General features: G+C 42.1%; 1 protein-coding gene across 2 annotated transcripts in view; it reads left to right on the top strand.

Moving 5' to 3' along the window:
* supv3l1 (SUV3-like helicase) overlaps nucleotides 1-27,133 on the top strand; it is a 42,947-nt gene that overhangs the window by 790 nt on the left and 15,024 nt on the right. The window contains exons 2-8 of one of the 2 annotated variants that reach the window (XM_088334841.1): nucleotides 7,758-7,835; nucleotides 13,289-13,396; nucleotides 13,473-13,587; nucleotides 17,092-17,260; nucleotides 17,328-17,439; nucleotides 19,401-19,478; nucleotides 22,532-22,623. In XM_088334841.1, the coding sequence (XP_088190967.1) occupies nucleotides 7,758-7,835; nucleotides 13,289-13,396; nucleotides 13,473-13,587; nucleotides 17,092-17,260; nucleotides 17,328-17,439; nucleotides 19,401-19,478; nucleotides 22,532-22,623 (752 nt within the window). The remainder of the gene's footprint in view (nucleotides 1-7,757; nucleotides 7,836-13,288; nucleotides 13,397-13,472; nucleotides 13,588-17,091; nucleotides 17,261-17,327; nucleotides 17,440-19,400; nucleotides 19,479-22,531; nucleotides 22,624-27,133) is intronic. The other variant, XM_088334842.1, reaches the window with a different exon arrangement.

A 27,133-nucleotide genomic window follows, 5' to 3' on the forward strand; every position in this document is an offset into this window, starting at 1 on the left:
GACACCCTGAACGGGTTGCCAGCCCGTCACAGGGCATGGTTTTATTGTCATTATACAAAGATAAAATTATTTTGGAGGGCTTCTTTCAGCTGTGCACTAGCGTCGGGTGTCCTCGAATGGAAACGGATTTTTGCAATGATTGAAATAAAACCGTCCTGAATAAAGCTGTTTTTCACGAGTTGTTGATCCAGGTCATCTCTTTCAATTGATTCATCGATTATTAAAAAAAATCGTTAGTTGCAGCCCTACTGTACTTGTAAGAAGGTTATAAGTAAACCTCTTTTACCGCTATGAATATTTACAATAAGTAATATATTTAATCCAAATGTGTATGTATTAAAAAAAATCACCATTACTTTAAAAACCACGGTTTTATATAGCTAGGTTGCCATTTCTTATTTGTGTCTTATTACATTGCATTTAACAGCAAAATATGCATTTCCCCCTTTTGTATCTATAAGAGCTTGCTCTGTCCACTCCACGCATCGGCCCGGTATTGCAGTACCTCCGGGAACGGTGCATTCGCAATGATCGCAACAAGGCTTTAGGGCTAGGACCTTAGCTTAGCCTTTTGGCTGAGAGTAAGTGTCCAGGTGTTGTGCCCAAATCCGACTCCTGTGCAGATTCCTCCCCCCCTCGCGTGAACGCGCATTCTGCTGCGCTTCCAACAAAAGCGATCGTATTCTATATAAAACGCTTATCAAAACAATAAAGCGAGCTAATTATAACAATTGGGAGATCCTAGTCTATATAACGCGTTTATTTAAACAATAAAGCGCGATCGTATTCTACAAATTGCGTTTGTTAACGCGGATGCAAAAGTCACCAATGTCAATGTACGTTTCCGACAAAAGCGATCGTATTCTATATAATACGCTTTTTAAAAAAATAAAGTGAGCTAATTATAACAATTGGGAGATCCTAGTCTATATAACGCGTTTATTTAAACAATAAAGTGCGATCGTATTCTACAAAATGCGTTTGTTAACGCGGATAAAAAATTCACCAACGTCAATGTACGCTATGATTTCCGCAATCACAACTAATTGTACACAAATAATATTTATTTGATTTACTATAATATCCGTATGTAATGTCTTTTTTATTGTGAATGAAACCCTGGTTGCATTGGATCCCGCGGTGTAAACAAATTGTTGTTGTTGTTTTTTTTTCTCATTTAAAATCGGACTTCCCTGCCTATACTGTTTGCAAAATAAGACACGCTTTAAACCTTATTATGCTCTTTGGTTTTGGGATCCAACTACAGAGGAATACCTCCACTTTGCGATGTGTTACTGAATAGGTGTTCGACCAATCTAGTTCGTTTTTATTACTACTATTAAGAATAATAATAGTAGTATTATGAGAAACGTCTGAAAGTTTTCAAATTCACTGTGCTGACATATTGATGCCACAGAAGTTTACTCTACAAGTTACAAGTCTGTATCTCCAACAGAGTCTGTTTTAGCAGGGGGGGGGGGATTTGGGTAGGCAAGATGCCTACCCAAATCCCCCCCCCCCCCCCCCTGCTAACTCCTGAATAAAAACTCCAAGTGACCCCAAATTCACTGTACTGACTTATTAATGCGACAGAAGGTTACTCTAGAAGTTACAAGTCTGTATCTCCAACAGAGTCTGTTTTAGCAGTGGGGGGAGGATTTGGGCAGGCAAAATCCCCCCCCCCTGCTAACTCCTGAATAAAAACTCCAAATGACCCCAAATTCACTGTGCTGACTTATTAATGCGACAGAAGGTTACTCTAGAAGTTACAAGTCTGTATCTCTAACAGAGTCTGTTTTAGCAGGGGAGGGAGGATTTGGGCAGGCAAAATGAAATGCCTGCCCAAATCCTGCCCCCCTGCTAACTCCTGAATAAAAACTCCAAATGACCCCAAATTCACTGTGCTGACTTATTAATGCCACAGAAGGTTACTCCAGAAGTTACAAGTCTATATCTCTAACAGAGTCTGTTTAAGCGGGGGGGGGTTAATTTGGGCAGGCAAAATACTCCCCCCCCCTGCTAACTCCTGAATAAAAACTCCAAGTGACCCCAAATTCACTGTGCTGACTTATTAATGCCACGGAAGGTTACTTTAGAAGTTACAAGTCTGTATCTCTAACAGGGTCTGTTTTAGCAGGGGGGGAGGATTTGGGCAGGCAAAATGAAATGCCTGCCCAAATCCTGCCCCCCTGCTAACTCCTGAATAAAAACTCCAAATGACCCCAAATTCACTGTGCTGACTTATTAATGCCACAGAAGGTTACTCCAGAAGTTACAAGTCTGTATCTCTAACAGAGTCTGTTTTAGCAGGGGGGGAATTTGGGCAGGCAAAATCCTCCCCCCCTGCTAACTCCTGAATAAAAACTCCAAGTGACCCCAAATTCACTGTGCTGACTTATTAATGCCACAGAAGGTTACTTTAGAAGTTACAAGTCTGTATCTCTAACAGAGTCTGTTTTAGCAGGGGGGGGGATTTGGGCAGGCAAAATCCTCCCCCCCCCCTGCTAACTCCTGAATAAAAACTCCAAGTGACCCCAAATTCACTGTGCTGACTTATTAATGCCACAGAAGGTTACTTTAGAAGTTACAAGTCTGTATCTCTAACAGAGTCTGTTTTAGCAGGGTGGGAGGATTTGGGCAGGCAAAATGAAATGCCTGCCCAAATCCTCCCTCCCTGCTAACTCCTGAATAAAAACTCCAAGTGACCCCAAATTCACTGTGCTGACTTATTAATGCCACAGAAGGTTACTCTAGAAGTTACAAGTCTGTATCTCTAACAGAGTCTGTTTTAGCAGGGGGGGAGGATTTGGGCATTTTGCCTGTCGTGTTTTTATTCTCATCAATTCCAGCTGCTGATAATGGCCCAATTGCCTCCATTTGCAACAAGGCCATGATTGGAGCTGGGCCCTTTTAAAAAGAAGATTTATAGAGGAATGTGGTAAAGGGCTGTGAAAATTATGGTTTGAGACACTTCTGTTTTGCTACAATTTTTATCAACATTCTGTGCTCTTCCAAGCAACCGTTTTGGCCAAGCCCTATTGTTCGTTTGCCTTATTTTTGTGCATCAAATTTAAAAGTAACCAAGTGCCATAGTTTTGATGTGCGTGGTTTTATTATGAGGACATAACAAGCAATATAGAAAGTACAAAAACATAAGCATTTAAAAATGGGTAAATCTAGTTTTAATGCTGTTTGCATTAAATAGACAATTTATTGACTATAAAGTTGTTATATTGTACTTGGAATCTTTGAACCAATCCTTGTAATTTTTTAGAAAACTTCAAAACAAAATTGTGTTAGCAGGTCAGATTTGACCTGTTGTTCAAATCAGCCTGAAATTACTTTCAAATTAGTTACCTTTCAACATGTTTTCACCTCAGAGTTAACTTAAGATGTATTCATATCTAATGAAAAATTTCACAAATTAAAATATGTTTGGCGCAATAGGTAGGGCGTGGGTCGTGATGAGAATAATATCACAGGTACAACACTTAACTGGGCCAGGACTACGTTTCGCGGATGAATATATGTCACGCATCACCCCTGTGCGTAAAAGGTGTACTGTATTATAATCTTTTGTATGGCATATTATACAAAATCACTATTTTTAGGCAGCACGGCGGCGCAGTGGTTAGCGCTTGTGCGGCACAGTTCATGTCATGGGAACCTGTCGTGGGTTCAAATCCAGCTCCGGACTTCCTGTGCGGAGTTTGTATGTTCTCCCCGTGCTTGCGTGGGTTTCCTCCGGGCACTCCGGTTTCCTCCCACATTCCAAAAACATGCATTTCAGGTAAATTGGCCGGTCCAAATTGTCCCTAGGTGTGACTGAGCGAGTGAGTTGTCTGTCCGCGTGTGCCCTGCGATTGGCTGGCAACCAGTTCAGGGTGTCCCCTGCCCACTGCCCGGAGATGGCTGGGATGGGCTCCAGCCCACCCGCGACCCTAATAAGGATAAGCGGTACAGCTAATGAGATGAGATGAGACTATTTTTATCACTTCACTTTTGGAAATGCCTCAGTGGATTTTAAGACATCTTATTATAAAACGAGTGGTACATAGAAAAACAAAATAGTTTACGCACATTACTTTAAATGGTAAGGGGGTGATGCGTGACATATATTCATCCGCAGAAAGTAGTCCTGGACCAGTTAAGTGTTATACCTGTGATATTATTCTCATCACGACCCACGCCCTACCTATTGCGCCAAACATATTTTAATTTGTGAAATATTTCAATAGATATGAATACATCTTAAGTTAACTCTGAGGTGAAAAAATGTTGAAAGGTAACTAATTTGAAAGTAATTTCAGGCTGATTTGAATAACAGGTCAAATCTGACCTGCTAACACAATTTTTTTTTGAAGTTTTCTAATAAATTACAAGGATTGGTTCAAAGATTCTAAGTACAATATAACAACTTTATAGTCAAGAAATTGTCTATTTAATACAAAAAGCATTAAAACTAAATTTACCCATTTTTAAATGCTTATTTTTTTGTACTTTCTATATTGCTTGTTATGTCCTCATAATAAAACCACGCACATCAAAACTATGGCACTTGGTTACCCGTGACTTCTATCAAGCTCTCCGAACCGAGGACTGTCCTACCTGCCACATCATTTCATGAAGCCATCAGCTCACAGTATTTAAAACTGCTATACAGTGACGTGTTACGCAGGCGATTTTGACTTATTTACATCTTTGAAACATGTTTACTCAGAGCACAAGTGACGTTTCTGAGGGTGTAGCTGATCAGATGACAAATATTATTCAGGAGATAGGACATAAATTGGCTGATAGCATATTCACAAATATACAGTCACGTAATAGAGTAGCTCCTAACGCTGCTGCCACACAAGATGTAGCAAACAGATTGAGTCAGGTGGTTACACAGAGAAAGGTTAAGGAACCGCCGTCATTTATTGGGGATGGCTCAGACTCCCGGTCCGAAGCCTACGATCTGAGAGTGCTGGTCTTCTGATGATCCCGAGAGCAAAGAAGTCTTCTGCTGGTTCGAGAGCGTTCTCCATCCGGGCACCGGTGCTGTGGAATGCTCTTCCCCCTGAGATTCGATCTGCAACCTCAGTGGAAATGTTTAAATCTAAACTTAAAACTCACTTCTACTCCATTGCATACGAATAACCTACTCCTCTTGTCGGTTGAAAATAGTTTGTGTAATATAGTGTAACAATCTGTGAAGCCCTTTGAGACTCTTCGTGATTTAGGGCTATACAAATAAAAATGACTTGACTTGACTTGACTTTAAATTTGATGCACAAAAAAAGGGCAAACGAACAATAGGGCTTGGCCAAAACGGTTGCTTGGAAGAGCACAGAATGTTGATAAACATTGTAGCAAAACAGAAGTGTCTCTAACCGTAATTTTCACAGCCCTCTTCCACATTCCTCTATAAATCTTCTTTTTAAAAGGGCCCAGCTCCAATCATGGCCTTGTTGCAAATGGAGGCAATTGGGCCATTATCAGCAGCTGGAATTGATGAGAACAAAAACACGACAGGCAAAATGTCTGCCCAAATCCTCCCCCCCTGCTAAAACAGACTCTGTTAGAGATACGGACTTGTTACTTCTAGAGTAACCTTCTGTGGCATTAATAAGTCAGCACAGTGAATTTGGGGTCATTTGGAGTTTTTATTCAGGAGTCAGCAGGGGGGGAGGATTTGGGCAGGCATTTCATTTTGCCTGCCCAAATCCCCCCCCCCCCCTGCTAAAACAGACTCTGTTAGAGATACAGACTTGTAACTTCTAAAGTAACCTTCTGTGGCATTAATAAGTCAGCACAGTGAATTTGGGGTCACTTGGAGTTTTTATTCAGGAGTTAGCAGGGGGGGGGGGGGATTTTGCCTGCCCAAATCCTCCCCCCCCTGCTAAAACAGACTCTGTTGGAGATACAGACTTGTAACTTCTAGAGTAACCTTCTGTGGCATTAATAAGTCAGCACAGTGAATTTGGGGTCACTTGGAGTTTTTATTCAGGAGTTAGCAGGGGGGGGGAGGATTTTGCCTGCCCAAATCCTCCCCCCCCCCCTGCTAAAACAGACTCTGTTGGAGATACAGACTTGTAACTTCCAGAGTAACCTTCTGTGGCATTAATAATTCAGCACAGTGAATTTGGGGTCATTTGGAGTTCTTATTCAGGAGTTAGCAGGGGGGGAGGATTTGGGCAGGCATTTCATTTTGCCTGCCCAAATCCTCCCCCCCCCCTGCTAAAACAGACTCTGTTGGAGATACAGACTTGTAACTTGTAGAGTAAACGTCTGTGGCATAAATATGTCAGCACGGTGAATTTGAAAACTTTAGACGTTTCTCATAATACTACTATTATTATTATTAATAGTAGTAATAAAAACGAACTAGATTGGTCGAACACCTATTCAGTAACACATCGCAAAGTGGAGGTATTCCTCTGTAGTTGGATCCCAAAACCAAAGAGCATAATAAGGTTTAAAGCGTGTCTTATTTTGCAAACAGTATAGGCAGGGAAGTCCGATTTTAAATGAAAAAAAAAACCAACAACAATTTGTTTACACCGCGGGATCCAATGCAACCAGGGTTTCATTCACAATAAAAAAGACATTACATACGGATATTATAGTAAATCAAATAAATATTATTTGTGTACAATTAGTTGTGATTGCGGAAATCATAGCGTACATTGACGTTGGTGAATTTTTTATCCGCGTTAACAAACGCATTTTGTAGAATACGATCGCACTTTATTGTTTAAATAAACGCGTTATATAGACTAGGATCTCCCAATTGTTATAATTAGCTCACTTTATTTTTTTAAAAAGCGTATTATATAGAATACGATCGCTTTTGTCGGAAGCGTACATTGACATTGGTGACTTTTGCATCCGCGTTAACAAACGCAATTTGTAGAATACGATCGCGCTTTGTTTAAATAAACGCGTTATATAGACTAGGATCTCCCAATTGTTATAATTAGCTCACTTTATTTTTTTAAAAAGCGTATTATATAGAATACGATCGCTTTTGTCGGAAGCGTACATTGACATTGGTGACTTTTGCATCCGCGTTAACAAACGCAATTTGTAGAATACGATCGCGCTTTGTTTAAATAAACGCGTTATATAGACTAGGATCTCCCAATTGTTATAATTAGCTCGCTTTATTGTTTTAATAAGCGTTTTATATAGAATACGATCGCTTTTGTTGGAAGCGCAGCAGAATGCGCGTTCACGCGAGGGGGGGAGGAATCTGCACAGGAGTCGGATTTGGGCACAACACCGGCTCCTAGGCTTTGTAGCGTATAATGAACTGACCGATAACGGATAATGGATAATGAATAACGAAGATAGAACAATAACCCTTAAAAACCCCTTTTGTATCTAAAATTGTTTATTTTGTAAGCATTTAAAAATGTTAATGCGTTAACTAATTTTAAAATGTAAATATTACATTTGTGTGAAGTTTTGGTTGTTCTAAATTTTTTTTATTAAAAGTCATTATTTTACGGTTTTTGTAGTTTTATAATAATGATATAAAATATCGTTGTTACACTTGATCTTTTGTTCAATTATCCATTTACAACAGGCAAACATATTTCATGAATAAAATAAGTTTAAAATCAACTTTTTGACTAGTGGTTGATTTTCAAATGATAATTTTATAACAAACTGTATGTATTTAGTAATGAATCATGTGTACTTTACTGACCTTTTAAAATTGACTGGATTGGTTATGAAATGTTCTAATGTTTTGTGCTTTTTGTTTTTAGATGAAATGTTAAAAATTGTGAACCGGTTTTACAAGAGGAAAGAGATGCAGAAGCTGGCTGCAGATAATGGACTGGATGGTGAGAATTAAAAAAAACAGGCACATCATATTTTTGTCTTTTTTTTTCCAGCTATAACGACATGCTCAATTTTATAGAACCTTGAATGCTATTTTATTATTTTTCAATCATTAGGTACATTTGTACAGAAATCGCTCAGTTTTCGCAGTCAATAGGGACCAGAACCACCTGCTAAAAATAAAAATCAGCGAAGTAGTGTCACACCTTCATAAAAGTCCCCAAAGGGTTAAACCTACCTCGAGATGAAAGTATACGACTAACAAAAAACTATTATAGATCTACAAATAATAACACACAAAACATACTGTAGTTGCAGTTGAATTAATTGTTTTATTGTCCATCCATCCATCATCTGCACTGCTTTTTTTCAGTAGGGTCGTGGAGGTGCTGGAGCCCATCCCAACTATATTAGGGCAGTGGGCAGGGGACACCCTGAACGGGTTGCCACCCCGTCACATGGCATGGTTTTATTGTCATTATACAAAGATAAAATTATTTTTGAGGGCTATTTTCAACTGCGCGCTAGCGTCGGGTGTCCTCGAATGGAGACTGATTTTTGCAATGATTAAAATAAAACCATCCATCCATCCATCCATCCATTGTCTTCCGCTTATCCGAGGTCGGTCGCTGGGGCAGCAGCGTTAAAAGGGAAGCCCAGACGTCCCTATCCCTAGCCACTTCCTCCAGCTCATCCGACGGGACCCCGAGGCGTTCCCAAGCCAGCCGAGAGACATAGTCTCTCCAACGTGTCCTGGGCCGCCCCCGGGGCCTACTGCCGGTGGGACATGCCCGGAACACCTCCCGAGGGAGGCGTCCAGGAGGCATCCTTATTAGATGCCCGAGCCACCTCAACTGGCTCCTCTCAACGCGGAGGAGCAGTGGCTCTACTCCGAGTCCCTCCCGGATGACTGAGCTTCTCACCCTATCTCTAAGGGAGAACCCAGCCACCCTGCGGAGGAAACTCATTTCGGCCGCTTGTATCCGGGATCGAGTTCTTTCGGTCATGACCCAAAGTTCATGACCATAGGTGAGGGTAGGAACGTAGATCGACCGGTAGATCGAGAGCTTTGCCTTTCGGCTCAGCTCCCTCTTCACCACGACAGACCGGTACAAGGTCCGAATGACGGTAGACGCTGCACCGACCCGATACTTGAACTCCTCCACTTGGGGCAAGACCTCCTGGGAGGAGTTTGGCGAGGCCGACACGGAGGGAGCATACCACCCTTTCCGACTGAGAACCATGGCCTCGGACTTGGAGGTGCTGATCCCCATCCCGGCCGCTTCACACTCGGTTGCGAATCGCTCCAGCGAGAGCTGAAGATCACGGGCTGAGGAAGCCAACAGCACCACGTCATCTGCAAAAAGCAGTGACGCAATGCTGAGGCCTCCAAACCGGACTCCATCCCCGCCAAGGCTGCGCCTAGAAATTCTGTCCATAAAAGTTATGAACAGAATTGGTGACAAAGGGCAGCCCTGGCGGAGCCCAACCCTCACCGGGAACGAATCCGACTTATTGCCGGCAATGCGGACCAGACTCTGGCACCGGGCATACAGGGACCGCACAGCCCGGATAAGACTGTGCGGTACCCCATACTCCCGAAGCACCCCCTACAGGGCCTCCCGAGGAACACGGTCGAATGCCTTCTCCAAGTCCACAAAACACATGTAGACCGGACAGGCAAACTCCCATGCACCCTCAAAGACCCTGAAGAGTGTATAGAGCTGGTCCAGTGTTCCACGGCCAGGACGAAAACCACACTGTTCCTCCTGAATCCGAGATTCGACTTCTTGGCGGACCCTCCTCTCCAGTACCCCTGAATAGACCTTACCAGGGAGGCTGAGAAGTGTGATTCCCCTGTAGTTGGAACACACTCTCCCCCTTCTTAAAGACGGGAACCACCACCCCAGTCTGCCAGTCCAGAGGCACTGTCCCCGATGTCCACGCGATGTTGCAGAGGCGCGTCAACCATGACACGCCCACAACATCCAGAGCCTTAATGAAGTCTGGGCGGATCTCATCGACCCCCGGGGCCCTGCCACCGAGGAGTTTTTTGACAACCTCGGTGACTTCAACCCCAGTGATACGAGAGCCCAACCCAGAGTCCTCAGGCTCTGCTTCCCCAGAGGAAGACGTGCCGGTGGAATTGAGGAGGTCTTCGAAGTACTCCGCCCACCGATTCACAACGTCCCGGGTCGAGGTCAGCAGCGCCCCATCGGCACTATACACAGTGTCGATGGCACACCGCTTCCTCCCCCTAAGACGTCGGATGGTGGACCAGAATTTCCTCGAAGCCGTTCGGAAGTCGGCTTCCATGGCCTCGCCAAACTCCTCCCATGCCCGAGTTTTTGCCTCGGCAACCGCCAAAGCCGCATTCCGCTTGGCCAGCCGATACCTGCCAGCTGCTTCCAGAGTCCCACAGGCCAGGAAGGCCCGATAAGACTCCTTCTTCAGCTTGACGGCATCCCTCACCGCCGGTGACCACCAACGGGTGTGAGGGTTGCCACCGCGGCAGGCACCGACTACCTTGCGGCCACAGCTCCGATCAGCCGCCTCGACAATGGAGGCGCGGAACATGGTCCACTCGGACTCAATGTCCCCCGCCTCCCTCGGGACATGGGCGAAGTTCTGCCGGAGGTGTGAATTGAAACTTCTTCTGACAGGAGATTCTGCCAGCCGTTCCCAACAGACCCTCACAACACGCTTGGGTCTGCCGGGTCGGGCCGGCATCTTCCCCCACCATCGAAGCCAACTCACCACCAGGTGGTGATCAGTTGACAGCTCCGCCCCTCTCTTCACCCGAGTGTCAGGTCAGGTCAGGTCATTTTTATTTGTATAGCCCTTAATCACAATAAGTCTCTAAGGGCTTCACAGATTAGTATACTATGTTACACAGACTATTTTTCAGTCGATAAGAAGAGTAGGTTATTATTCATAAGCAATGGAGTAGAAGTGAGTTTTAAGTTTAGATTTAAACATTTCCACTGAGGTTGCGGATCGGCTCTCAGGGGGAAGAGCATTCCACAGCACCGGTGCCCGAATGGAGAACGCTCTTGAACCAGCAGAACACTTCTTTGCTCTCGGGATCACCAGAAGACCGGCACTCTCAGATCGTAGGCTTCGGACCGGGACATAGGGGCAGATCAGATCTGAAAGATAAGAGGGAGCAAGTCCATGTATGATTTTGTACAATACTAAGAGAACTTTGAAGTCACATCTTTGGCTAACTGGGAGCCAGTGCAAGTTAGCCAAAATTGGTGTTATGTGATCGTACTTTTTTGTCCTAGTTAAAAGCCTCGCTGCGGCGTTTTGTACTAGCTGAAGAGACTTGATTCTGGACTTCGGGAGACCGGAGAGTAGTGCATTACAGTAATCGAGACGGGAGGTAACAAATGCATGAATTATAGTTTCCGCATCAGACTGAGACAGTATTGAACGGATTTTGGCAATGTTACGAAGATGGAAGAAAGCGGTTCTAGTAATTTTCTTTACATGCATCTCAAAGGTTAGATCAGGGTCAAATATGACACCTAAATTTTTAACTGAGTCACTCTGTGTGATGTGACATTTGTCAATGTTCACAGCAGTTTTTGAGAATAAGTCACGGCATTTAGATGGACCAATGACTAACATTTCGGTCTTATGCGGCCGCAGGTCCGACGAAACGATGACAAAGTCGATCATCGAACTACGGCCTAGGGTGTCCTGGTGCCAAGTGCACATATAATAATAATAATTTCCTTGTATTGTCATTCTGTGTAACAATGTACACAGAACGAAATGTCGATTGCACCTGACCCGTTGTAGCGAGCCGATGCAGCCGCAGCCAACAGAGGGCGCCGCCGACCACTTTTTAAGTCTTAGGAATGACTCGGCCGGGGCGCGAACCACCGACCTCCCAGTCTCAAAGCGGGCGCCTTACCATATAGGCTACTGAGCTGGTATATGGACACCCTTATGTCTGAAAATGGTGTTCATTATGGACAGACCATGACGAGCACAGAAGTCCAATAACGAAACACCACTCGGGTTCAGGTCAGGGGGGCCGTTCTTCCCAATCACGCCCTTCCAGGTCTCACTGTCATTGCCCACGTGAGCGTTGAAGTCTCCCAGCAGTACGAGGGAGTCCCCAGGGGGCGCGCTCTCAAGCACAGCCTCTAAGGACCCCAAGAAGGGTGGGTACTCCGAACTGCTATTTGGTGCATAAGCACAAACAACAGTCAGGACCCGTCCTCCCACCCGAAGGCGGAGGGAGGCTACCCTCTCGTCTACCGGGGTGAACCCCAACGTACAGGCGCCGAGCCGTGGAGCAATTAATATGCCCACACCGGCTCTGCGCCTCTCACCACGGGCAACTCCAGAGTGGAAGAGAGTCCAACCCCTCTCGAGAGGACTGGTACCAGAGCCCAAGCCGCGCGTAGAGGTGAGTCCGACTATATCTAGTCGGAATTTCTCAACCTCACGCACCAACTCGGGCTCCTTCCCTGCCAGAGAGGTAACGTTCCATGTCCCAAAAGCCAGTTTCTGTAGCCGGGGATCGTCGCGCCAAGGACCCCTCCCTTGGCTGCTACCCAGCTCTCTGCGCACCCGACCCCTTTGGCCCCTCCTACAGGTGGTGATCCCACGGGAAGAGGGTCCCACGTCGTCCCTTTGGGCTGTGCCCGGCCGGCCCCCTTAAATAAAACCGTCCTGAATAAAGCTGTTTTTCATGAGTTGTCTATCCTGGTCATCTCTTTCATGGCTAATGGATCTGGCGTTGGTGTGATACAGGATCTGCAGAGGTACAGTCAAAGAGTTGTTAGCATGGCAGTTACCTGTAGGCCAGACAATCAGCTCCGCTCTTGTTTTCTCTCAGACGTCGCATGAGTCGCTTCTGGAACCCGATAATAATCTAAGAAGCACCCACTGATGATCACAATTTTGTGGCGCTCTTCTGACTTTCCTTAGTGATTCAATTTAATTGAAGAATTTATTTTCCATGTAATGAGCCGCTAAAAGCTAGCAGTCGTGGTGCTTCCAAGTTTTTCGTGATTCAGAGTCGTTGACTACCCACCTCAGCTGTTTGACTGACAGCATACCGAAGCCCATCACAGTGAGGCACACAGTCACACCAGCCTATCACAGTTGTGAAAACAGACTGTCACATCCACCCAACACAGAACAACCTCCGTAATCTGTCCTCGCGGCATGCTGTCTAACAGAACACAATGCACAAACCAATTATATCAATGCCAACTAAGACAAAATCAATTTAAAATCCACAAAGTAGTGAACTAGCGATAACCGAAGCACAAAGTAGCAATGGGTCTCTGTATTTATTTTATTTTTTTGTTAGTGTTGGGCGTGTTCATAAGTGTCATTCTTAAAGATATGATTTGCAGAGAATGATAGCAAGCAGCATGTTGTGTCATTGTGCGCACGCTTTGCTCTCAGACCTGTTTTATTATTCATGCAGCACGACTCTTCCACCAGGCCTTTATTAACTTCAGGAAATATATCCTCGAGGCCACATCTTTACCCGCCGATCTCCACATTGTTCTCAGCGACATTTGTTGTGAAGCAGGTGTGTGCTAAATAAATGTAAATCTAATCAATTGAAAAAGTAGTACTGAATTTTTTTTAATTATTTTGCTGTTGAGGTCACGTAGATGACATCTACCCGTACTTCTTGCGACATGCTAAGCTGATCTTTCCTATGCTTGACTGTATGGATGACTTACGGAAGATCTCTGACCTCAGAGTTCCTGCTAACTGGTAAACACACACCACACAAAAAGGGCAAAATGGTTTGTATTTTTGTGAAATTAAGCGTTTGCTCCGTAATCATACAGATCAGAATCTTAAGAAAAATCAGCCCCTCATTAACAAAACTGTTGTTTTTTAAAAAAAATTATAAGTGGCTTCTATATGTGTTTGATATTACAATAATCTTTTGTCTTTCACAGGGGCTGAATAATTCAGTAGAAAACAACATAATCATCAGACAAAATAAGTTATTTCTTTTCTACCTCTGTATTACCTTATGAACTGATAATTAGTACATAAAAATAAAAACTAATAGTCTGCTTGTACCAACTGCTATGGGTGGATGCTACAATTATTCAGCTGATCAGTGAAAGAAAGCAATGGTATGTTTTTGCAAAGATAAAATTGGGCAATTACCTGCGGCACACTAGACATAGGCCCAATCCCATTCCTCTCACTTGGCCCTGATAACCCTCCAGTGAGGTCCCTCCATAGGGAAGTGCCCTCGGTGAGTGGAGTGCAAAGTGAAGATGGTTTCCTAAGAAATTGGACGAGACTTGCAAGGTTCCACCCCTGTCCAGGAGATGGCGGTAATATTAATTGGCTGTAGACCTTAGTGACGTATAGGCCTACGTCACATGTAAACAACTCGAGTCTCAACCTGTTGTGTGGCAGTTGGAGAGTTCGTGCAACGTTAAAAATGCCCGCTACAGCTGTGTTATTACAGATCGCCTGGAAGCTCATCACCTTTTCCGTGTCTTCAATCAACGGAGGAGAAATGTGCTATACTGAAGACAGATTCGGCGCTATGTAGCGCTGATTCATCTTTACAAGGTACGTACACTCATTAAAAAAAAAGACCCGTTCGGTCAAATACAGTAAGGGTTAACATACAACGCACGTTCACATAATACCCTATGTGTAGACATAAATGACAACCTACCTATTAGTATCTTAATGCCATTTTATGACATATAGTAGGTGTCTTTAATGTGTGACATGATGAAAAGTAAACAAACACAAGAACAGTCCACCTGACCCTTAAGCTGACATAATATCATCACCAAACTTCCCTGTATGACCCAAACACCTTAGTTCATAAGGAATTTAATTCAAAAGAATTGTCATTGGATATAAAAAAAGGTCATTTCAACATTTTTTCATGATGCTTACATCACAGTAAAAGCTGTCTTTTTCTTTTCTATGCCCACATTTATGTCTAAATTATTTGTTATCTATTGTGTTCCAGAGTGGCCGTCCCATAAGCGTGGACAGGTTGGACAGGAATGTTCCCATCCTGTGCTGATGGTTCGGTGTGGAGTCAGAACTCATTCAGGACTTAAGGTTGCGGAAGAAGGTCATGTGGGCCCTGCAGGAGCTGCTAAAGAGGGAACAGGACCATGGCTGGAGGTCCTGATCTACGTGTACTGGCTGGCCCACGGTCTGTCCTACCGTGTGGTGTCACGGGTCTTCAGGGTTCCCAGGCCCACTGTATACAGAATTGTCCACAGTTAATATGGAATAAATTGCCCAAAAGCCATGTTTCAGGCTCTGGAAGTCAGACCCACATTTGCATCCTGTGCTTTTCTGCATTACTATTCAATAAATATCTTTATTTTGAGTAACACCTTGGTGGTTTATTTCAAAATGATGTGAGATACTCTGTGTGAACTATGTGACTGTTGGACAGAAAACAACTACAAATCACTCCAGGTTAAATAATAGTTTACTTTCAGGAAATGGTAAATAAATAATGTGTCACAAATGGTAACAAAAATATACCAATACTTCCATAAAGCTGCAAAACACAAACTGGAACTTCATTGAGTTCTTAATAAAATAAAATATTTTCATTTTATAAAACAAAGGGAAACATTGCAGGGATGTCACTGTTCTGGAAATTTGTCCACGAGCTTCCCACAAAGGATCGGGAACCGCTCAGTTTTAGCCTCAGTTTCCTCGTGCCCTTTCTTCACTCTGGCAGACTCCTCTTTCAAAAAGTCAAGGAGAGTATCTTGCTTCCTTTTTTTTCTGGGTGATTTGGGGTTTGGCGCAGGATTGGCAGATGCCGACAACGTGCCCGGTGTTGTGGATGGTGTAGCTGTGATGGTGACAAGCTTTTCCACGGGACGTTCTACAGTGGCCTTTAGGTTGGGTGGAAAAAACAAGAATTACTTAATGCTGGTGTATTGTACAAAAAACAACTGTGTATAGGATGCTCAACAAGTTGATGTGAGACAGGAAATTGTTGGATGTGTTCTGAAAAATTATTTGATCGTGAATAGATACACAAAACTGACATGTTATTCTTATGGCTGTGAGAGCCTTCTATTGGCGAGCATCACATATGCTTTAGAATTGTCTCCACATTTGGACAACATTTTAAGAAGGTAATTATTTTATTTAATATGTGTTTACAGAGAAGGCAGTGGACTGTGTGATAGTAATTTGTTTCAACTGTATTTCCACGTGAAATTCGGAGACATTACTCACGATGCATGATGAAAATAATGCATTCTGATCTCACATGAAAGAATCAGATTGTAAATAAAACACAACATCCAAAATTGTTTGCAGTAAACAAGCGCATATATCCAGAACATTATTGTGACTATGCTGCTTTAGAGTCTGGCCATGTAGATGTAAAAGCACGACTGTTAAAAATAAAAACAGGGATAGGCTGAGCCATGATTTTCTCCAGTTATCCAACTCTATGGTTTGTAGTGTGAGGATTTTTTTTGCGGCTCACTCGATAGATTTATGCACTGTATAAAGTAGCGATTTTGCACTGCTCATGTTTAAACGCGGAAATAAAATTTTCTAGTGCATTTACGTCTAAGATATCTCAATATATTTCGTTGCAAATACATGCGTAGTTGTCGAAAACGACTTACATTTGTGCGGTTCCTTTTCAGCCATGTTTGTTGATATTGAGAATTCGCATAGCCTTCTGGGTAGTCATTTGGCTACCAAGTGAGGTACCGACCTCCCTCGGTCTGAAGTGGTTATGACATGGTTTGAGGGCACTTCTCCCTCGGTCTTGAGAGTATCGGGACACACCCCATTTTCACGTGAACGCGCAAAACCGAGTGACTAAGGCAGATAGCGAGTGAAAGTGCGAAGAATGGGACTCAGCCATAGTCTCGCGACACACTAGTGTGCTTTACAAATAAAAACACAGAACATGGGCTGGAAAAATAATAGCTGTAGTTGTTTTACGCAGTTTCGTGTTTTTTGGGGGGTGGACACAAAGACTTCTGCGCCTGCCCACCCTTCCTATTGGACTACAGCATACACCAGCCTATCACAGGTGGGCACACAGTAACACACACACCCTTCACACACATGCGCACATCCCTCCTCTCTTATGATAGCATTTGCAGAATGTTGTCTGCTGCAGAACAAATGTGCGCTGAAAGTCCGCATTGAAGCAAAACCGTGATAGGTAAACTGTCATAAGGCAAGGGATTACTGTATTCACATTTTCTGTACTGCACTGAATATGCCCTTTAGGTACCCAGAGGCCCGTGCCATCCAGAGGAAGGTAATTTTTCATGCTGGTCCAACCAACAGTGGCAAAACCTACCACGCTATCCAACGCTACCTGGCCGCAAATTCGGGAGTGTACTGCGGACCCCTCAAACTTCTTGCGCATGAAATCTTTGAAAAAAGCAACCAGGCCGTACGTAAATGAATCTGCCCCTTTAATTCAGTCGTAAGCATTTGCTCTATATAAGCTTTACTGTCAGGGTGTGCCATGCGACCTGGTCACCGGTGAGGAGAGAACTTTTGTGGACACTGAAGGCCGCACATCTGGTCATGTGGCCTGCACCATCGAGATGTGCAGCGTTTCTACGCCATGTGAGTGTGTAACCTTTTTTTGCACATGGATAATCAATTCTAATTGTATTCCATGAGACTACTTTCGGTTTATTAAAAAACTAATACAAATCCTGGAATTGTTTCTTACCATAATTGAAATTGATAAAATTAATGTTTACTGTATTTTCACGACCAAAGGGTGCGGTCTTTGTAGCTGTTTTTTTTCTTTATTTAACACAACAGTGGGCGCACTGCTCGATAGGGCTCTAGTGCCCTCTACTTTGGCGCAGCTGCTTTACAACCACACAGATAAGCATACAAAGGGGCTTATTTAAAAGCAACAACGGATGCAAAACTAAGTTTTGTTGTGGTTTTATTCAGTATTGATTACACGGATAAAATAACATTTTAAAAAAGAGCTGCAAGAGTTTGGTACTCACATTTTTTACCAGTAGCCCATATCAAACAAAACCGTCAAAATCCTCGTCCTCTGTTTCTGACCAGAACAGCAGTGCTAAATCTTTATTAAAATGTTCACGTTCTTTGCTTTCAGAATCACTTTCAAAATAATTTCCCTTGCCACTTAGCTCTTCGGAAATGATGCCGGCTTTTGAAAAAGATCAAACAACAGTCCCAGAGAAATTAGGCCAAGTGTCAACGATTTATTCAAGAATTGTGGCGCAACCATTGGTCATCCATTGTTCCCAAGCCAATCGTGAACAGAAGCACCAAGACATACCTCCTTGGAAATGTTTAATTTTCATTTCTTCTGCTAGCGTTGCTGCTTTAAGCTGAATGGCGACCATCGAAATGCTTCTCCCGCTCCTTCTTTGTTCGACAATCCTCTGCTTAAGTCTTTCCTCCAATTCAGGCCACGTCTCATTATTTTTGCGGCAGCTCAGAGGCGTCTTTTTCATTTGTTAAAGTTGGTGTTCAGCTTTCTCCTTTTGCGAACCATCAGTTCATTAGTCTTCAACTCTCTCGCGGGTGCTCGGTTCCAATGCTTTTCCGTATAGGTGTTTGCCGCCAGTTCAAATTGTGCTTCATAGGCGTTTCTCTTTGCCATGATTACAACAAGTTCTGCATAATTCACTTGCCCGTTTTTTTCTATACACACCCACACTTCACCCTTTAGAGGTGACGCCCACTTCACTCTTTAGCAGCTTCATGTTGTCTTCAGCTACGTCCACTCCCTCACATGACTTACAGGGCGCACCGCGCCTAACCCTAAGAAAATCGAGACTTTTATGTGCGCCTTATGATTGTGAAAATTCAGTAATCATTTATTCCAGCATGTCAAACATACAGCCCATAGGTTGTATCCGTTGCGCGGGATGGTTTCATTAGGCCGACCGTAAATTTTTGAGAATATCTGAGTTTTTAGCTCATTTCTACTGAAAGTTGTGATTTTTTTTTTGATAATCAGAAACCAAGTGCTCGTCCTCGCTACCAGGAAGCAGTAAAGGGTGTAAATGAATTGACGTCCAGCAAAGGTTCTATCCATGTTACTTTTGTATCCAGTATGTTCTCAGCTTTAGTATGCCCTGCCTAGTAGTTGTATTTGATTTCCCGTTCCCTGATAAAAAAATGTATTTTAATTTTTTTATATATATATATATATAATTAAATAATATCTGTATTTATAATGTTTATATTGGGTTATTTATGGGTATAACGTTTTATCAACGTTTATTCTGGATATTTGTAGTTTTTTTTAGCTGTGAATGAATGATTTGATGCTCCAAACTAAATTTCATTGCTCTTTGACAATGTTAATACATATTCGGAGTCTGAATTTATTTCAAAACTGTATGAGAATTGAGGCAAGCATATATTTATACATAACCCCTACTTTAGTTATGTGAGGCGAGTCGGTTCAGTTCCAAAGCTAAATATTTGGCGTTGACATTTATTTATTTATTGATCCGGCCCACTTGAGAACATAAAGTCTGGATCTGTCTGAGCTAAACTGAGTTTGACATGCCTATTTTGTTCTACAGATGAAGTGGCTGTGATTGATGAAATTCAAATGATCAGAGATCCTTCACGGGGCTGGGCCTGGACAAGAGCTCTGCTTGGTTTGTCTTATGCACACACACACACACGCACACACCTAAATTATGCAGAAAAGCACAATAAAAGGCATGCAGACAATTTCGCAAGAAGCCACGTAGAAACACATCCTTATGCTTCAGCCATTGAAAATGTAAAACTCTAGGGATCCACCTATATGGGGTTTTCTGGGCCGATTCGATCATTAGGGGTGCTGTGATTACTTTTTTGGACTTCTCCAGTGCCTTCAACGCCATACAGCCTCTGCTACTTGGTGGTAAACTGACAGAGATGGGAGTAGGTTCACACCTTGTGGCATGGATTACGGACTACTTGACAGGCAGACCCCAATATGACACAGGGGAGTTGTACATCTGACACTGTGGTCAGCAGCACGGGAGCGCCGCAGCGGACCGTTCTCGCTATGGTCCTGTTCACCCTGTATAGGTCGGACTTTCAGGACACTGCTATCCTGGGATGTTTCAGAAGTGGGCAGGAAGAGGAGTACAGTAAATTGATCCAGGACTATGTCCAACAGAGCGACGCTAACCACCTGCACCTGAACACCACCAAGACCAGGGAGACGGTGGTGGACTTCAGGAGGCCTACACCTCACCCAGAACCTGTACCCATCAAAGGAGAATGTGTAGTTTGTCCAGACCTACAAATACCTGGGTGTGCAACTGGGCAATAAACTGGACTGCCAACACAGAAGCTCTGTGCAGAAAGGGACAAAGCCAACTGTACTTCCTCAGAAGGCTGGCGTCCTTCAACATCTGCAAAAAGCCCCCGCAGATGTTCTATCAAACTCTTCTATGCAGCAGTGTGTTGGAAAGGCAGCACTAAGAAGAAGGATACCTCTCGTCTGAATAAACTGGTGAGGAAGGTGGGCTCTGTTGTGAGCACAGAGCTGACAGCCTGACAACTATGGCTGAGAGACTGGCACTGAACAAGCTGCTGTAAATCATGGACAATTCAGTACATCCACTACACAGCATCATGTCCAGACAGAAGAGCAGCTTCAGCGACAGACAGCTGTCACAGTCTTGTTCCACGGACAGACTGAGGATATAATTTCTCCCTCATGCCATGAGGCTCTTAACTCCACCCGGGGGAGTAAAAGCCCACATTTAACCCCAACCCCACATTTGCATATTTTTTCTCTATTTTTATTTCAGTGTCTATTTTGTGGAACATTATTTAAATGCTCTTTATCCTACACGTTATATTGGGTGTTTTTGTATTCTATATATCTTATTTTATTTTATTTTCTAACACAAGGATGCTGCTAGAAATATGAATATTCCTACGGGGATTAATAAAATATCCATCAATCTGTCTCTATGTTGGGAATACTTTTACGAGTCTGTTTATTTGTAAACGGAAATTATTTGGCGAAACAATCGGATTACAAGAAGCAACATCCAACAAAGTAGGATGTTTAATGCAGATTGCTATTTATCTGTTGGCATTATCGTGTGTTTTGGAGTATATGTTTTACACATTTCATTCCTATGGAATGTCCTTGATGTAATAAAGCCGTTTTTGCTGACATTCAAAGAAGTTAAAGATGGCCAGGGGTTGTAATGGCGAGTTACCTCGGCTTTACAGTTTTTAGGTATCTTGTTTCAGATTGATCGTAATGTTTCTCTGATGAGTATATTTTGAAATGGTATTCATATCTTGAATCCCAAATGTTTAAGATTTCCTGTGATATGTGGCATGGCATATTTCAGAGATTTAAAAATAATACACGATACCATCAATTTAAGCAATATGATAAAATGCGGCACAGTTCAAATCCAGCTACCGGACTTCCTGTGCGGAGTTTGTATGTTCTCCCCGTGCTTGCGTGGGTTTCTTCCGGGCACTCTGGTTTCCTCCCACTTTCCAAAGACATTCATTTCAGGTGGATTGGCCGTTCCAAATTGTCCCTAGGTGTGAATGTGCGAGTGAGTTGTCTGTCCCTGTGTGCCCTGTGATTGGCTGGCACCAGTTCAGGGTGTCCCCTGCCCACTGCCTGATGATTGCTGGGATGGGCTTCAGCACCCCTGCAACCCTACTGAGGATAAGCGGTGCAGCTAATGAGATGAGATAAAATGTAGGCTAAACAAAAACAATGAATATTAAAAAATACTTTTGTAGCTATCTGAAACCTTTTACAGTAAATTAGTAAAATTAGAATTTCAAAACTAGCATGACTAATCTCTCAGACCAAAAAGCAACAGTGCAGGAAATAAAAGAAGGCTTTGCAACAACTCATAGAAAGGTACTTAAAAACTTAAATAGCTCGCTGAATCTTTTTCAAGTAGATAAATTACAATTTCAACACAACTAACACAACTGATCATTCACTTAAATCAAAATGTAACAGTTCAGGAAAAAATAGGCTTTGCAGCAATATGTATAAAGGTACCTACAAACTTAAATAGCTCCTTAATGGTTTTTTTTTTGTTTGTTTTTTTTTACAGTACATTAATAAAAATGTCAAAAACCAACATGACGTGTATAAACTTGAAAAAAAATGTTCAAGGAAATTTCAACAAAGCTTGTGAATGGAAAAGTGTGGGAACTCCTGTTTAAGAACCAGATTGACAAACTCATGTTATGGTAACAGCTAATCACTACACTTCCAGTAAGTTTTCTTTTCTCGCACAATCACAAACACACATGCCTGATTGTCGGACTAAGCTTATTAATTTTATAATAAGAGCTAATAAATCGAGTCTCCGCCTGAACGTTCCTCTTAACTGTACTTTTTACACTCTGTAAATCGCAAACAGTTTTTATATCACTGACACAGGCATGTCAGGGCGAGTTAGCAGAGCTATTGCTCTAATCTTACTGCCTTAGTGCCTCCGTCCCCGGTTAATTATCCTATCAGAAGGTGTTGGGAGCGGAGTGGAGGAAATAGGGTTTGTAGGAGCGGCTGCATTTATGATTTAGTAATCTGGGAATAAAAAGCAGATACCAATATCTGTTAAATTCCCAGATAGCGGTGCCCACCTGATAATCGGTGACATCAAATTTATTTTTTCTTACAATTTTTTATTCAGATTACGTGTTTGGGTTCTTCCAGGTCTCTGTGCGGAGGAGATTCATATTTGTGGGGAACCTGCAGCAATTGGCTTTGTCAGAGAGCTGATGTACACTACTGGCGAAGAGGTTGAAGTGAGTTGCATGATAATGTACACAATTTTCATATTGGGAAACAAAAGTTGCATTATTAGAAATTTGCATTTATTTTTACATCACATGAGGCTCACCTAGAGAATTTGACATGATTGCTCTCCAGCTTGCTGCGACGGCTACTCCTAAAAAACAAAAACCTTGCGAAAGGCTTGCGTGGTGATGTTCTCTGGTGATGTTGATTTTCTGTAGTTTTTACTTTTTCTTGTGCTACTCGTTCTTCAGTTACACCACAGCAGGGTTCTCCAACTTGGTGCCAAAGTACCCCCTAAGGAATTGCTGCGGTTCCTGCGGAACTGTTCTTAAAATAGCTAACCAGTGCTGGGTCATTGTGATTTTCCAGTCAATTGTTTTTTTGTGGTTTACTGAGTATTTTACCCTACTTCTAATAATTAACCTTATAACATGGTAAAATCAGTAACAACATAGTAATAACATAATATTGGTCCTTTTACAAATGCATTTCAAAGTACGGGCACTTTGCGCTATTTAGTAACAAAAAGTAGCTCTCGGCTTGAAAATGGTTTGAGACCCCCGCTTTACAGATTACAGTGCCATCTTATGGCCAAATAATACTCTCTGTCCCTTTAAATAGATGAGTAAATTTGAAGGTAAAAATAAACAATTATTTTGTGGAAAAAAATACATGTAAATTGGAATATGAATGCCTAAAAAGTAAAACATTCTGAAATTATGAAAATAAATATAAACTTTATAAATGATCAATTATAAAAATATAAATTTATATGATACGAACTTGATCACAAATTCAAGGATGTAAACCTAAATTGGACTACATAGAAATTTAATTTAGTTCAAGCTTTAAATCTCATTGGATTTCTTTTATCATTTATTTATGTTTGTATTTGTGAGCAGATGTATTTTTATGCCCACTTTTGTTTTTCTGCTTTTGTATTTTTAGAATTACGTTGTTTATTATGAATATTTATTTGCATGTTTTTATTTTTGATTGAGTTTATTACAATAACATTTATAATACTTATCTTTTTCCATACATTATCTGCACCGCTTATCCTCGGTACGGTCGCAGGGGCCTTGGAGCCCATCACAGCTGTCTTCGGGCAGTGGGCAGGGGACACCTTGAACTAGTTGCCAGCCAGTCACAGGGCACGCAGAGAGATGCAACCGCTCGCTCAGTCACACCTAAGGACAATTTGGACTGGCCAATTAACCTGACATGCATGTGTTTTGGAATGTGCCCTGAGTAAACTCATGCAAGCATGGGAAGGACATGCAAACTCTGCCCAGGAAGGCTGGTAGTTGGAGTTGAAACCATGACCTCAGAAATGTGCCATGGACACGCTAACCACTCAGCTAATGTGCCACTAATTCATCTTTTTACGTCTCAGTCAAGAAATTTGTGCTTTTTTCTAGAAGTCGCCGCCATGTTTGTCTGCCGTTTTGTTGCTTGTTGTTGCACTGGTTAGCAATAGACAGTGCCATCTAGTGGTCAATTATTACACACTGGGGCCTTTAAGTAGTTTTCTAACTGGCTTTCGTAGAGCTTAGTGAGCATTGTCCTGACCAAAGGTACAGTTTCCTTTTGATTAGTGGGTTGCAGGGAGAGTTGTTTTTTATATTTTTAAAAAATCCTAAATTTACCGTATATTTTCTTTACCCACCATTATTTTTTCTTTACCATTTTTAAAGTATTTCCTGGGCCTAGTTTAACAGACACGCACGTTGCCAGTATTTAAAAGCAGCCCATGTGCAGCTAATGTTAATGCAGCGACCATGGCGAGTATGAGAGCTTATGCTAGAAACAATAGAAGCGACTCAAATGCAATTGCTAAGGCAGGGGGTCTCCATCCTTTTTGAACCGTTGTGCTTTTTTTTTGTTACCCATTAGTGCAGGGGTGGCTAACCTGGTCCTGGAGAGCCGCACGTCCTGCATGTTTTGGAGTTTTCTCTGCTCCAATACACGAGATTCCAATCACCTGGATCGTTATCAAGCTCTCACAAAGCCTGCTAACAAGCTGAAAATTGGCGTCACCTGTGTTGGAGCAGAGAAACCTCCAACACATGCAGGACATGTGGCTCTCCAAGACCGGGTTAGCCACCCCTGCATTAGTGCAAAGGGCACTCACTTTGATTTGCGGTGCTAAAATGATAATTACCTTTTACTACTTACATTAACATAGTAACAACATAGTATTACCGAATTAATTATTGGAAGTAGAAGAGGGAAAAAAGACAGAAAAAAGAAACTTGGATAGAGAGAATAAGAAAAATGACAGAGAGTGAAAGAGAGAGGAAGAAATAAAAGTAAGCGAGAGCAAGAAATAGAGGAAGCTAAAAAGAGAAAGAAAGGGAGAACAAAAGAGAGGCTAAAGGAGAGTTGAAGAGAGAGGAAGATCAAGGGAGAGAGTAAAGTGATGAAAGAAAAAGAAAAGGAGAAAGAGATAGTATGAGAGAGAAAGATAAAAACAGAGTGAGAGAGGGAAATAGAGTGTGAAAGGAGGAGAATAGAGACAAGTAGGATATAAGGTTAATTTGACTCAGAAAAAATAATAATGTACTAGAAAGTTACAATGACCTAGCCCTGATTTTCAGAACAGGTCCGCAGGCACCCCTGCTGTCCTCAGGGGGCACCTAGATAGCCATTGGCACCAGTTGGAGACCACTGGTCTTTTGTAAGCTAACAAACACTTTTTTCCATTAATAAAATCACGAAACACACTGCAGAAAACAGTGACGAAAATTTGTGCCCTAAATTTTTTTATTTATTAATAAATTGTCAAAACAGACTATAATGGGGATGAAGTAAACAATAAAAATGGAATCTTAAATGTCTTCCAATAGATTCAGTATTTCCTATAGAAAATCATGAGACCCTTTGGATGGACAGTGTTAGGGGGTTTCCTGTGGCATGCTACCTGGGAAGAAAATTTTGTACATTTTAAATTCAAGCGCATCAATCTGGTGCATTTTTAGAACTAAATCAAGAAACTATATCTATGATGAATGTGTGCCCTTGTAAACTTTTAATCATGAATAGATTTGTCATTAAAAGCAATGACACAACAAACAAGTAACACCTACTCAAGTATGGGAAATGAGGCATAATGCATACAAAAATCTGCTCGTCATCTAATTACATTAAAAATAACTATTTTTTTCAATGCCAACACCGTAAGGCATTGTGTTGAAAGGTGAACAGACCAAATCACCAATATGAATTTTGCATTTAATTAAATGTACCGTATTTTCCGCACTATAAGGCGCACCTAAAAGTCTTATTTTTTTTCAAAAGCTGACCATGCGCCTTATAACACAGTGCGCCTTATATATGGCTCAATATTAAATTCGCAAGGTCTCGCAACTACGAGAAACAGCCGCCGACTCCATTTTTCGCGCTGTGCATACTGGGAAATATTAAACGATTGGTAGTTGCCGGGGCTCGTGTTGTATTTGTTTACTAAGTGGCAAAATGGCTACCCCATTAAACTGCTTAATTCATATTCAACAAATACAGTATTTGTCTGAATCCAGGGTTATGACTGGTGAAGATGTAAAGCACAATTTACCTTAAACAAACGCAGAATTATTCAGAATGTCACGTTTGAGAGAGCGAGAGAGAGAGAGAGAGCGAGATTCTCTTTCATACGTGCATTTGTATAAGAAAATGGCTCCTGTTAAGAGACACGCGTACAACGCCGAGTTTAAACTCAAAGCGATCAGTCACGCAGCACAACACGGCAATAGAGCGGCAGCGAGAGAGTTAAACTTAAATGAATCGATGGTACGGAAGTGGAGAAAGGATGAAGATAAGCTCCGCCAAGTAAGGAAAACTCAACAAAGTTTCCGTGGCAATAAAGCAAGATGGCCAGAGTTAGAGGAGACACTTGAACAGTGGGTTGTTCAACAAAGAGCGGCAAGCAGAAGTGTCAGTACGATAACTATACGTATGAAGGCAACAGCGCTGGCACAAAAACACCGGACGTGTTGGATGGCCCTTTCACTGAGATATGGTCAATTCGAACACAGCAGAAGAAGAATTCGAGGGATTCGTCGATGAGGAGCTTATAGAGTGATCTTTGTTTTTCTTTTGTGTGTTTACGTTTTACATTTTACAGTTATTATGTTATTGCTTTGCACTCGTTGTTTTTGCACATTACGAGTGTCACTTTATTGCGATTGCACTAACGTTTCATTTAAAATAACAGTATCAGACGTTTTTTTCTTTGCGTGTTGACTAAATGGACAAAAAATAAAATGATATGTCGATGTTGTTCAAAGATGTTAAAGATGTGTCACGAAAATGCTTTACCTCAGAGAAAATAATAAAACGGCTGTTTATTTATTTTGGGAGTGAATGGAGTTGTGGAAAGCTTGTTTGTTAATAAAGTTTGACCTTTTTGAATGTTTTGTTGACATTCCCTTGAGCGTGGCAACATCTAGAGGTTGCATAAAGTAACTACATTCTCTACTGTAGTCAAGTCGTCACATTTATTTACCGTAAATAGCCCTT

Source organism: Urocampus carinirostris, chromosome 4 (assembly GCF_059441175.1).
Source record: "Urocampus carinirostris isolate Australia breed hairy pipefish chromosome 4, RoL_Ucar_1.0, whole genome shotgun sequence".
NCBI classification, from domain to species: Eukaryota; Metazoa; Chordata; class Actinopteri; order Syngnathiformes; family Syngnathidae; genus Urocampus; species Urocampus carinirostris.